This window comes from Lipotes vexillifer, unplaced genomic scaffold (assembly GCF_000442215.2).
Source record: "Lipotes vexillifer unplaced genomic scaffold, Lipotes_vexillifer_v1.1 scaffold1129, whole genome shotgun sequence".
Lineage (NCBI taxonomy): Eukaryota > Metazoa > Chordata > Mammalia > Artiodactyla > Lipotidae > Lipotes > Lipotes vexillifer.
The window spans coordinates 2,748,988-2,763,579 of record NW_006789022.1 but is presented as its reverse complement, the minus strand read 5'-3'; the positions used below and the strand labels follow the sequence as shown (position 1 = coordinate 2,763,579).

At 39.7% G+C, this 14,592-nt stretch overlaps 1 protein-coding gene across 1 annotated transcript in view; it reads right to left on the bottom strand.

The window, feature by feature from the left end:
- The window catches only part of ATL3 (atlastin GTPase 3), a 50,902-nt gene that overhangs the window by 21,164 nt on the left and 15,146 nt on the right, over positions 1 to 14,592 (bottom strand). Inside the window, exons 4-5 of the mRNA XM_007462104.1 lie at positions 10,264 to 10,368; positions 9,713 to 9,763 (exon numbers count right to left, since the gene is read on the bottom strand). Coding sequence (XP_007462166.1) covers positions 9,713 to 9,763; positions 10,264 to 10,368 — 156 coding nt within the window. The remainder of the gene's footprint in view (positions 1 to 9,712; positions 9,764 to 10,263; positions 10,369 to 14,592) is intronic.

Below are 14,592 nucleotides of genomic sequence, written 5' to 3'. Positions count from 1 at the left end.
TCTCAGCAGAATCCCTGAAAGGCTCAGAAATTAGAAGCACCAGTCACCCTGAAGGAGGACGTGAGGGAGCTGGGAAATGGCTGGAAGTCTTTGGAGGGATCACCGACACTCCCAGATCCTGCTCCCTCCGCCTGCTCCAATCCCCTTCCTGCCCCCACAGAAGATGGGAAGTGAACCAAAAAGAATTTAGACTTTGAAACCAAACTCAGCTGAAGATGGGAATAAGTCCCCTACCTTACTGGAAACAGGTACTTAAGTCAAGTCTACATGTGCCACAGTGAGGCTCCTTGGGCCTCTCACCCTGCTGGAGCCACAGCAAACTTTACCTACCCAGGCAGGAGTTTAAAGACGTCTCTGGAGAAACTGACAGCCCAAGAATAATAGTCTGCAAATACTGACTTTTAGGGGCTGCAACAAAATAACTAAATAATCTTGCCCAATGATCTCACTGGTGATCCAAACCAGTACAAGAGGCCCACTCTCTTACCAAAAGCTCCCAGTTGGTATTTTAGTGGCTCACTCTTAAATATAGATGACCAGGGACCACTACACCTTTGAGAAAAGCTTCTAGCAAGGAAGACAAAAACTCATGTCTTTCAATTCTAGAACATTATCTTAATCCTTTTATAATTTCTTTCCCTCCATTTTCTGTGTTCTGTTTTACTAATATTGATTACCAACATGTTAAACCTCTCCTGAATTGATCCTCAAATTTTCCTATTTTTCAGTGCCCTCCGTTTTCCCGCTCCTCCACCTCTCCCTCTCCTCTCTTCCTCCCCTTTCCCTTCTCTCTCCCCCCACCTCTATCTCTCTCCTCTCCTCTTCTCTTCTCTCAATGCTCCACTACCTCCCCCGCTACTGATTTCTACTCTCTGTCTTTTTAGTCAACCTGTTAGGAGAATTTTCTCCAATTCACCTTCTAACTCCTCCTGTACTGAATTTTCCATTTTTGCTGTCATAGTTGTAACTTCCAGGAGCTCTTTCTGGTTTTCTGAAGGTTGCTTTATACCAGCATCCTGTTATTTCTTGGTTGCAACAGTTGCAACGTCTATCTTTCTGAGGATATGAGTGTACCAAGAATGAAGAAAAAGCCCACACTAAGGTACATAACCATGAAAATTCATGCCAAGAATCATAAAAGCGCCAGAGAGAAACAAAAAGGTCACATGTAATGGAATCAGATGATGTGGGACTTCAGCAGAGACACTGGAAGCTGGAAAGTAATGAAACGATGCCTTCAATTCTAAAACAAAATTATTTCCTATAATTCTAGGATAAAATTAACACATGCTCAGATTTATTAGACCTTAAAAATGTTATCTCCTATGCAGCCTTTCTCAGGAAGCTACTGGAGAATGCATACAATGATGGACAGAATAAACAAAAGATTAAATGGGATCCCACTGAGAAAGGAATCGAAAAGAAATTGCTTGGCCCTGATTTCAAACTATATTACAAAACTATAGTAATCAAAACAGTATGGTACTGATATAAAAACAGACACACAGATCAATGGAACAGAATACAGAACCCAGAAATAAACCCTTGTATACATGGTCAATTAATTTTGGAAAAGGGGGACAAGAATACACAATGGGGAAAGGAGAGTCTCTTCAATAAATGGTGTTGAGAAAACTGGACAGCTACATGCACAAGAATGTAACTAGACTACTATATTACACCATACACAAAAATTTCACTCAAAATGGATCAAAGACTTGAATGTAAAACCTGAGACCATAAAACTCCTAGAAGAAAACATAGGTGGTAAGTTCCTTGACATAAGTATTGTCAATCTTTGGATTTGACACAAAAAGCAAAGGCAACAAAAGCAAAAATAAACAAGTGAACTACATCAAACTAAATAGCTTCTGCACAGCAAAAGAAACCATCAACAAAATGAAAAGGCAATGTACCGAATGGGAGAAAATATTTCCAAATCATATGTCAGATAAGAGGTTAATATCCAAAATATATAAAGAACTTATCCAACACAACAGCCACCCCCCCCAAAAAAAACTCTAATTAAAAAACAGGCAGAGGATATGAATAGACATTTTCCCAAAGAAGACATACATGTAGCCAACAGACACATGAAAAGGTGCTCAACATAATTAATCATCAGGGAAATGCAAATCAAACCCACAACGAGCTATCACTTCACACCAGTCAGAATGGCTATTATCAAAAAGACAAGTGTTGGAGAGGATGTGGAGAAAAGGGAGCCCTTGTCCACTCTTGGTGGGAATGTAAATTAGTGCAGCCACTACAGAAAACAGTATGGAGGTTCCTCAAGAAATTAAAAATAGAACTACCATATGATCCAGCAATCCAACTTCTTGGTATATATACAAAGGAAACAAAACCATTATTTCAAATAGATATCAGCACTCTCATGTTCATAGGAGCATTATTCACAATAGCTAAAATACAGAAACAATCTAACTATCTGTCAGTGGAAGAACAGATAAGAAAAATGTTATATATATTATACATATATACATAATGGATGATATATACCACAAGGGAATTTTTTTCAGTCTTTAAAAAGAAGGAAACCTTGTCATCTGTGGCAACATGGATGAAACTTAAGGGTAATATGCCAAGTTATATGCAGATTAACCCTCCACGTTGTTCAAGGGTCAACTGTAGTTAATAATACTGTACTGTATACTTGAAAGTGCTAAGAGTTTTAAAAGTTTTTATCACACACACACAAAAATAATAAAAATAATTTTTTATTCAAAGAAAGAAAATAGGGACTTCCCTGGTCGTCCAGTGGGTAAGACTCCATGCTCCCAATGCAGGGGACCCATGTTCAATCCCTGGTCGGGGAACTAGATCCCACATGTGTGCCACAATTAAGAGTTCACATTACACAACTAAGAAGTCCACAAGCTGCAACTAAGATTCTGCATGCCGCAACAAAGAAGTCCACGTGCCGTGACAAAGATCCCGCGTGCCACAACTAAGATCTGGCGTAGCCAAAATAAATAAATAAACACATAAACAAATAATTGTAATAAATAAATAAATTACTAGGATGACGGCTATGCCCCAGGTCTAGAAGAAGCACTCCAGACTAAAGGAAGAAAACATAGGCCAAGAAGTCATGCCTCCCCAAGGAAAAATAAAACAGAACCTAAAATATTAAGATCAGACTGAGACATTTTTTGAGTCTCTCCTTTGCAGACACATTACTGATAAGCAAAGAACACTAAACTAATGAAAAGAGTGATATAAGACACCTCAGTTATGAAGAACATATACATATATCCATATAATAAGGCAAATACAAATACTTTTTTAACCAAAAATTGCAACGTGAACTACTGGGAAGATGAGAGGAAGGAAACTGAGTGAGGGGTAGGAGAGTTGTAAAGAGAGAGAAATCCTAATTTTATATAAGAAGTAATATTTAAGTCTTTTAAATCCAGAAGGAACAATATAAGCACGTTCTTTAAAACTGTAGACACAAATAGCAGAAGACACAGCCAAAAGGAGTACAAGTGGCTGCCTCTGGAGAAAGGGAATGGGACGTAGAAGGGATGCTCATTATGAACACTGCAAGACTACTGATTTTTAAACTATGAATACAGATCACCATGTTAAAAATAAATAAAATGTTTTTTTTAAAAAAAGTACAGTTTTCCCTGGTGGCGCAGTAGTTAAGAATCCGCCTGCCAATGCAGGGGACACGGGTTCGATCCCTGGTCCGGGAAGATCCCACATGCCGCGGAGCAACTAAGCCCGTGTGCCACAACTGAGCCTGCACTCTAGAGCCCGTGAGCCACAACTACTGAGCCCGCGCACCACAACTACTGAAGCCCGTGCACCTAGATCCCGTGCTCTGCAACAAGAGAAGCCACTGCAATGAGAAGCCCGCGCACCACAATGAGGAGTAACCCCCGCTCACCACAACCAGAGAAAGCCCACATACAGCAACGAAGACCCAATGCAGCCAAAAATAAATAAATAAATAATTTTTTTAAAAGTACCTGGTAAATTAAAATACTATATATAGAAAAAGAGAAACACACACTATAAAACTATATACAACCATGATTTCCTATCTGTAATTCTGAAATCCAAAAAGCTCTAAAACCCCAAGTTAAGCAGCAAACTCATTTGGAGGAAAGTCTGCCTTAAACTGATGTAAGGCTTTAAATAGGTTTAATTTATCCTATTTCATATAATTAGTCACACATTTCACTGCAGAAATATTAATATGTTTAATTAGAAGGTATTAACCAAATGCCCATTCCTATCCTAGACATCATGCTATAATATATGCACCATATTATCTATCTAAAATCCAAAAACGGGACTTCCCTGGTGGTCCTGCAGTTAAGACTCCGTGCTCCCAGTGCAGGAGGGCTGGATTCGATCCCTGGTCAGGGAACCAGATCCTGCATGCCGCAACTAAGAGCCCACATGCCACAACTAAAAGATCTCACATGCTGCAACTAAAGATCACGCATGTTGCAACTAAAGATACCGTATGCCACAACCAAGATCCCAAGTGCCACAACGAAGACCCAGCACAGCGAGATAAGTAAATTTAAAAAAATGTTTAAAATTTTAAATCCAAAAAAATTTGAACTCCAAAACACATGTAGCCTCAAAGCATTTGGATAAGGGCTTGTTGTCACATGTCATATATTTCCTATAGGGATACATACCTGTTTACAGAATGCAGGAAAAGAATAGAAAGGATATATTCAAAACTGATAGGCATAGTGGTTACCTCTGGGGAGGGGGAGAGGGGGACTTCAACCTTATCCAAAGTGCCCGATTTTTTGAAAGGATAATATTTCTAATTTCATCAGTAATATTATACATTATTAACTTTTAAAAGGAGAAAAAGTATTACAATGGTAGATATCATCTTACCCATTTAGAGAGCTTAATTCTAGGCTCTACGAAGAAGGCACAGAGTGAAGGGAGTATCTCCACCAGGAAACCTTTCCCAGTCCCCCAGACTGGGACCTCTGATACCTGGGCATCTCTCTCCCTCAGCACTTAATAGGTAAGGAACTCCTGTTCAGAACCCTGTTTTTGTAATTTACATGGAATCAAATCTTGCCACTTTTTTTCTTTTGTCTTCTACCTTTGACATCTTGGTTAACAAATTCTCCCTCAGGACTTCCCTGGTGCTCTAGTGGTTAAGAATCTGCCTTCCACTGCAGGGAATGTGAGTTCGATCCCTGGTCAGGGAACTAAGATCCCATATGCCGCAGGGCAACTAAGCCCGCGTGCCTAAACTAGAGACCCCCACGTGCCACAAACCACAGAGCCCACGCGCCCTGGAGCCCTCGCACCACAACTAGAGGGCCCGTGCGCCACAACAAAAGATCTCACGTGCCACAATTAAGACCTGATGCAGCCCAATAAATAAGCAAATAAATATTTTTTTAAAATTTTCTCCCTTGGGGCTTCCCTGGTGGCGCAGTGGTTAAGAATCCGTCTGCCAATGCAGGGGACACAGGTTTGAGCCTTGGTCCAGGAAGATCCCACATGCCGCGGAGCAACTAAGCCCATGCGCCACAATTACTGAGCCTGCGCTCTAGAGCCCGCGAGTCACAACTACTGAAGCTCGTGTGCCTAGAGCCCGTGCTCCGCAGCAAGAGAAGCCACAGCAATGAGAAGCCCACGCACCACACGGAACAGCCCCTGCTCGCCGCAACTAGAGAAAGCCCGCGTGCAGCAATGAAGACCCAATGCAGCAAAAATAAATAAATAAATGTATTTTTTTTTTAATTTCTCCCTATTTTTTTCCAGTTTTTTTTTTTACATCAAAATATTTACTCATCTGGAATTTATTTTCATATATAGCACAAGGCAGGTATCTAATTTCTATTGTATCTAAATACATAGGCAACTATCCAAACATCATTTACTGACTGATCCATCCTTTATGTAATTATATATTAAGTAAAATGAAATATATGAAAATGTACTATATCATAAGTATATATCACATTAATCTATTTTTCCCTGAACCAGTGCCCTGTTGCAGTAATTATAGCCTTATAAGATGTACTAAGTCAGTTTTCTCTTATTTCCCCCACCCCTTGTAATATTCTTGGTGGTTTTACAATTTAACCTTCCAAATGAATCTCAGAACAATTCTGTCAAGTTCCCAAAAGAATACCTTTATGATTCTGTTTAATGGGAAAGAAGTAACAACTTTATAATACTCAGTCTCATATGAGGTAACATTTTTATAATACACAGCAGTGTCTGGTACAGAGTAAGCAATAAACATGTGTTAACTCCACATATAGAAGATACATATGAAATATAGATATTTACAGAAGAAACAAGGTGTATTCCTGCACGTGGTTAAATCTTTTATATGCCTCATACAACACTGAAGTGCTTCATACAGGTCTCCTTAAATTTATTCCAAGTTGTTAATATTTTGCTACAGCAAATGTTTTCCATTACATTTTTAAACTGGTTAAGGTTGGTAGATAGGAAAGCCTACAGATTTCTGTATTTGTACTTTGTGATTGGTACCGAATTTTTTTTTTTAGTTCTAAATAGTTCACCAGTTGATTCTTGTGAATTTCCAGGTACACAAGAAAATTATTGTCTCCTTCATAAAATTTATATTTATTCAATTTCTAGATCTACCATCAATCAGCCTTGTCCAATGAGACAAGGCCTCTGGCCATTAGGCCCAGTGGTCACCCTCCATAGGCGTAAAATCCATCCGACCTAACCATCCCTGTTCTCACTGACCAGTGCCCTAACCCTAGTCACTTCCCCCCTCCAGCTTCACAGTCGAAGGCACTGGCACTATCAGCCACTTAATTCTCTGGTCCCCGCCCCCCACCGTCAGACACTTCCACTGTTTCTCCTGCAACTTCAGAGCCACCATGAACTCTCTCTTAAATTTCCAGCTCCTTCCCTGAGAATTTCTTCTACCTCCCTGCTTTAACAAAACCTGAGGGCACAATTTTCCCCATAAATATCTGAAGCAGCAGCTCTTATTCTCTCACATCCCATGTGTCTCCAGATCAAAAGGTGGGGTTGCTGACTTCCCTGCTTCCCTTTATCACTTCTCAACCATCATCCTCCATCTTCTAGTAAAAAGCCCTACTCCTTTAGGATTTGCACCATTCTGTACAATAACCTCTTTCCCCATTCTTTATTGTCATCCATCTGCAAACCATGTGGTCATTCCCTATGATTCATCAAGCACTTTGACACCTGTCTCAGTCCTCTTCATCAAAGCAGGCACTTCCATTCAATCCCTGCTTCAGCCAAGAACCTAAGATGAGTATAGATTTTTTCCTCCCCTACAGTAGGACATAATTAACAGAATCAGGAACGTTTAGTTTTGAAATGATTATGGGAAAGACATGTTTAAACACATCTGGGGAACCAGAGGATGGTGGAGCTCTTGAGAATAGTATCAAAGAAGAATTACGTAACTGCATCATAATCCTTATCACCTGTTATGGAGTTGTGCCCACCCCCCAAAAAATAGGTTGAAGTCCTAATCCCTGGTACCTGTGAAATGTGACCTTATTGGATGTAGGGTCTTCTCAGATCATTCAAGTTAAGATAACGTCATTAGGGTAAGACTTAATCCAATATGACTAGTGTCCTTATAAGAAGCCATAACAGAAACACAGGGAACAGAATGCAACGGGAAGACAAAGACACACAGACACAGGGGGAAGACAGCCACATGAAGACAGAGGCAGAGGCTGAAGTGTTGCAGCTGCAAGCCAAGGAATGCCAAAGACTGCCAACAAACCACTAGAAGCCAGGAGGAGGCAAGAGAGGATTCTCCCCACAGGCTCGGAGAGACTGTGGCCCCGTCAACCCCTTGATTTCCGACTTCTAGCTTCCACGACTGTGAGATGATACATTTCTACTGTTTTAAGCCACCCAGGTCGTGGTACTCTGTGACAGTAGTCCTAATACATCACCCATGCCTAGGCATTTAGGTACTCTCTCACTGACTGGACTACAAAATCCATAAAGAATCATGTCTACCTCACATACTATGGTATCTACAGCACTTGGTCCACTGCCTCATACAAATTAGGCACTCCAAAAAAAGGAGCTTAGAAAGGAATAAGTTTCAGGTGAAAAGGTGTCAAACTCAAGTTTTGATGGATATGTATTATGGAGCAACAGCTCTCAACCACTGAACAATGGCACTGGTGTAGAACCACCAATTATGAAGTACAGGTAACTACTAATAGTAACATTAAGAACGAAAATTTAGGCTTCCCTGGTGGCGCAGTGGTTGGGGGTCCGCCTGCCGATGCAGGGGACACGGGTTCGTGCCCTGGTCGGGAGGATCCCACATGCCGCGGAGCAGCTGGGCCCGTGAGCCATGGCCACTGAGCCTGTGCATCCAGAGCCTGTGCTCCGCGGTGGGAGAGGCCACAGCAGTGAGAGGCCCGCGCGCCACCAAAAAAAAAAAAAAAAAAAAAAAGAACCAAAATTTAGGAATTATTTCCTTTTTTTTTAAAAGAAATAGAAATTAGAACTAATTCAAGGTAATTTCTATAATAAAAGACACCCCACTCTGGTACTGATATGTTTCTTGAATGTCGGTGGGAGGAGAGTTAGAGAAGCATGCCAAATTGCATCCAACTCTGGAATACTCAATGAAGAGGATTTTACAGGAAAAATGTGTAAGAACTGCTACTGTTGGGACTTCCCTGGTGGCAGAGTGGTTAAGAATCTGCCTGCCAACACAGGGAACACGTGTTCGATCCCTGGTCTGGGAAGATCCCACATGCCGTGGAGCAACTAAGCCCATGTGCCACAACTACTGAGCCTGTGTGCCACAACTACTGAAGCCCACGCACAACTACTAGAGCCCGTGCTCTGCAACAAGAGAAGCCACCGCAATGAGAAGCCCGCACACCGCAACGAAGAGTAGCCTCCACTCACCGCAACTAGAGAAAGCCCGCGCGCAGCAACGAAGACCCAAAGCAGCCCCGGAAAAAAGAACTGCTACTATGGAGAAGAGGAGACAATGACTAATAACAGTAGCAGTGACAGGTATAATAAGTAATGGCTAGCAGTTACTAAGCACATACTGTTTTCCAGGCACATGATCCTATGCATTTTATAAATATGAATTGATTTAACCTCGCCTGAATTACTGCAACAGCTCCATAACCAGTCTCATTGAATGCACACTTGTGCCTCTAAAAATCTATTCTGAACACAACAGCCAGGGTGATCCTTTCATAATATGTCAAATAATATCACTCCTCTGATCAAAACATGGCTCCCGTCTCACCCAGAGGAAAAGCCCAAGTCCTTACAAAGGCAGGGCATCACTGGAAGCTGAATGCCTCTCTGACTTCATCATTTGGCCTTCTCCTGTCTCACCCTCCAACCCCACCCACCGGCCTTCTTGCTGCTCCTGGATCCCGCCAAGCACACTACACCTCAGGGTCTTTCTTCCTGCTGTCCCCTCCCCTGCACCACTCCCCACACCCCTCCCCCCAATATATCTGCAGGACTGACCCACCCACTTTCTTCCGGTTCCCAGCTCAACTCACTAAGGCCTTCCCTGACCACTCCACCCACAGATACAGAATGCAGGATTACCATGAACCCCAAGCCTTCCCATGTTTCAAATCTTTGGCTGAAACTACTCAGTTGTAAAACTTACCTTAATCTTAAAACTTTTAAATGATATATTAATGATTTTACAAGAAATATATACCTGTAGCTGTTGAAGATCATCTTCCTGAATGTTCTGGGACAAATTATAAATCTAGAAAACAAAAGTCCGGATTTATTCTACTCTAGCTTACTTCAAATGAATCCCAAATAAGGCTAAAGGACTGAACAGAAGCTTTGTACAATTAAAGGTCTGCATATAAGAATATGAGGTCTGTCTAAACAATAATAACATCTATCTTTTGGAAAACTATGCATATAATGTTGAAATCACATAATCTTTCCTTTACACTTTAAAATATAGTTTTCTTCAATTTTTACCAAATCTACATTTCCTGTATGATGTAAATGATATAATTTCGATTTTCACTTTTCAGACTTTTCTTGGAATATACTACATATATTTATGATCAAAATGGAAAAATAGTTTAGGCTCCTTCTTAAGCTTGTAAGAGCTTAACTTATATCTGTAGTCTAAAAAGAACATTTACATATCACCATAGGAATGCTGATAACAGAACAACAACTGAAACTAGATGTATTCTCTTCATCTTATTTCTTCTACAAACTTTTTTCCTAGTCAAATGGTCTTACCTGAACAGAGCTAGTCATGGTACTTAGAGCAAAGATGGTAGCACAGTCTTTCACAGTGGACTGGCTGTCAAATGCCCCCTGGGTATCCATCAGAATAACTGCAACCTATGAAAAAAAGGAAACACAAACAAAATATGTACAAGTGAGAAGAGAAGACATGCAAGGAGAAATTGTAAAGTACAGGTAATATTTAAAAGAGGCTTAAGCACCTGCTCGTAGGTTCTATCAGAAAAGTACAATTACAGTTGACCCTTGAACAACAGGGGCTTGAACTGAGCAAGTCCACTTAATACGTGAATTTTTTTCAATAAATATAAGTATTCAGCTGCCTTGTATTTCTGAACAGAGAACTTTGCTGGAGAAGATTATCTGCTCTCACCCGGTGATATGATACAAAATAGAGGTATACAAAGCAATATGAAAAGAGGGGAAAATCACCCTAACAATCAAAACAGCCAAATGTTGAAGTCAATTAGCTCACTTTCAAAGCCAGTCATTTGGATTGGCTAAGTCAATTAACTAATTGACTTAGTTTAAACTTAGGCATAATCAAAAAATAAATAAAACATGGCGTGGGATATTTTTTGGCATTTACCTGAAAGCCTACATTCTTCTCTCAAATTTCTAGAGTTTTCTCGTTGTTTGATAAAATAAAATGAACATTTATTTCAATCTTTATGAAACAGAGACCACACCACAGATGCCAAATGAAAGCAGGAGGAACTAGGCTATCATTCACTCTACATAATTAGGTTTCATGAAGCCTTAATGAACGTTCCCACCTTAAAAGTTAGATGTATGCAAAATGTTAAATAAGATATAGTACCTTATAATCCTTATACAACTTGCTATAATTTTCAGTCATATAATTTTAAAATAAAACTTTCAAACTCGTGCATAACTGGTTCCAAAAGAGGACAGGGTTTAATATGTTCAGAAAAATAAGTAAATTCATCAGTAAGTGCCTAGTTCTTTACCAATACCGAAATTATTGCAAAGGCCAGACTGGAAGCTTGCTATGAAGCTCTATTGAATACAAGAAGAGAAATACCATAGTCAAAAACATTTTTAAGTAAGATTTATGATAACAAATACAAATCAAAATTTTTATTCTTAGAAATGACACTTTTATTACTTAGAAAAGTATTTTTATTCTTAGAAATGATAATAAATCATTTTATATAGTTTATATATCAGGACCCATTAATGATATTATATATTTATGGATTTTCATATATCCAACACACTACTGTGATTGAATACATATGATATAAATTCAACCAAAAGAAAGCACTATTCAGAAAAAAAGATCAATTCAAATGAAATGAAGTTTCTAGCCTGAATACACTGAAACCTAATGATAAAAGACTTCATCTACCCACACCTTAGCTGTTTTGGGAAGAGGATACTGTCAAACTAAACGACCAATCAAGACTAATCATGGGGACTTCCCTGGTGGAACAGTGGTTAAGAATCCGCCTGCCAATGCAGGGGACCCGGGTTCGAGCTCTGGTCCAGGAAGATCCCACATGTCGCAGAGCAACTAAGCCTGTGGGCCACAACTACTGAGCCTGCGCTCTAGAGCCCGTGAGCCACAACTACTGAAACCTGCGTGCCTAGAGCCCATGCTCCTCAACAAGGGAAGACCGCACACTGCAATGAAGAGTAGCCCCCGCTCACCACAACTAGAGAGAGCCCACACGCAGCAACAAAGACCCAATACGGCCAAAAATAAATAAATAATAAATTAATTAATTAAAAACAAAAATAAAACTGAAGGTTAAAAAAAAAAAGACTAATCATGGCTGGAACAAGTGGATTTCCACATGTGAAAGAATGGTTTTGGATCCTTACCTCACATCATATACAAAAATTAACTAAAACATATCAAGACTGAAATATTAGAGCAAAACCCACAAAACTCATAGAAGAAAGCATAGGTGTAAATCTTCATGGCCTCAGATTAGGCAATGGTTTCTAATATATGACACCTAAAGCACAATAGACCAAAAAAATATATACAAACTGGACTTCAAATAATTGCAAATCACATATCCGATGAAGGTGTAGTATCCAGAATGCATAAAGAATTCAACAACAGAAAGAAAACCCAATTAAAAAATGGATTTGATTTGAACAGACGTTTTTCCCAAGAAAATATACAAATGGTTATATGAAAAGATTCTCAACATCATTAGTCATTACTAGTGTTACATAATGGATGGGCCTTGAGGGCACTGGGCTGGGTGCGAGAGGCTACACAAACGACCCATATGTTATGTGACTCCATCTATATGAAAGAGCCAACATGGAAGAGGAAAGTAGATCGATAGTGGCCATGGGCTGGGAGAAGAGGGAAATGGGGAGTAACTGAGTTTCTTTTGGGGGTGATGAAAATGTTCTGGAATTAGATGGTGATACCTGCACAGCCTTGTGAGTGTACTAAAAACTGCTGAATTATGTATTTTAAAGGTTGAATTTTATGGTATGTGAATTATACCTCAATGAAAAAGAGAAAATCATGGCATCTGCTAATGAGAAAAATGAGGCCAGAGGGAAAAAGAAGACATACTAAAGAGAAGCTCTTTGAGGAGTGGGAGTCATAAGTATACTTAAAGTGCTGCATATTTCGGGGAGATAGTATTCTCATATCATGTAGTGGAATAGTAAAATACCATAACTACCTTCAAGAACAATTTGGCAATAGCTAGAAAAAGAGGAAACGGGCATTCTCAGACCCAGTAATTCCACTTGTAGGTGGCTTTCTAATTAGACAAGCTCTAAGCTAAAACCTCACCAAGTATAAAATAAGACAATCTTGCTAAACTTTTATTTGGCTAACTTCTAAAGAACTGCTTATCAGTACAGCATTTATCCAATATTAATTTTTTTAAACTGAAGTATAGTTAATTTACAATGTTGTGTTAGTTTCTGGTGTAGGAATATTGATTTTTTTTAAAGCACTCCTGATCCTGCTAGATGTCTGAACGTAATTTTTTTTAAAACACATTAGAAACACAACAAGGTATCCCTACACACCAGAAAATTGACAATACCAAATGCTAACGAGAATATGAAACATCAGGACCTCTCACTCATTGCTGGAGAGCATGCAAAATGGCACAACTAGTTTGGAAGACAGTTTGGCAGTTTATTACAAAACTAAGCATAATCTTACCATACAATCCAACAGTTGCACTTCTTGGTATTTACCCAAATGAGTTGAAACTTATGTCCACACAGTAACCTGCCCATGAATATTTACAGCAGCTCTACTCATAATTACCAAAACTTGGAAGCAAACAAGATGGCATTCCAGTAGGTGAGTGGATAAACTGTGGTCATCCATAGAGTGGAATACTATTCAGAAATAAGAAATGAGCTATCAATACAAACAGTTGTGAGGAACCATAAAAATATGTACATTGCTAAGTGAAAGAAACCAATCAGAAAAGGCTATATACTATATGATTCCAACTATATGACATTCTGGAAAAGGCAAAACTATGGGGACAGTAAAACAATCAGTGGTTGCTAGGATTTCAGGGAGGGGAGGAGGAACAAACGGGCACAGAGGATTTTTAGGGCAGTGCACTTCCTCTGTTGATACAGTAATCGTAGCTACATATCATTATGCATTTATCAAAACCCACAGAACGTGCAACACAGAGTGAACCTTAACGTAAACCATAACTTTAGTTAATGACAACCTATCAATACTGGTCCATTAATTATAGCAAATATATCACACTGACAAAAGATGTAAATAACAGGGAGAAACTGGAAGGGGGAACTCTGCACTTCCTGATCAATATTCCTATAAACCTAAAATTACTCTAAAAAATAAAGTCTATTAAATTTTTTTAAAGGGCAGGAAACCAAAATGATGTCAATAAACATGGAGCTCTATAGAGGAGTCAGTTGAACAAGATAAAAAAATGAGGGCACTATAAATGTCAGATAACTAAAAGCAAAGCCTGCTTACTACTAACACTGTAGAGATTTCCTAAACTCCTAAAGAGAATTAATACACCACATTCCCCCAAAATTAAAATTAGGCCCATCAGTTCTGTACAAAGGGATCACATAGTCAACAATAATTATTTATTCCTAAAAATAAATTAAGAAAGCATCTGGGCTTCCCTGGTGGCGCAGTGGTTGAGAGTCCCCCTGCCGATGCAGGGGACGCGGGTTCATGCCCCAGTCCGGGAAGATCCCACATGCCGCGGAGCAGCTGGGCCCGTGAGCCATGGCCGCTGAGCCTGCGCGTCCGGAGCCTGTGCTCCGCAACGGGAGAGGCCACAACAGTGAGAGGCCCGCATACCGCAA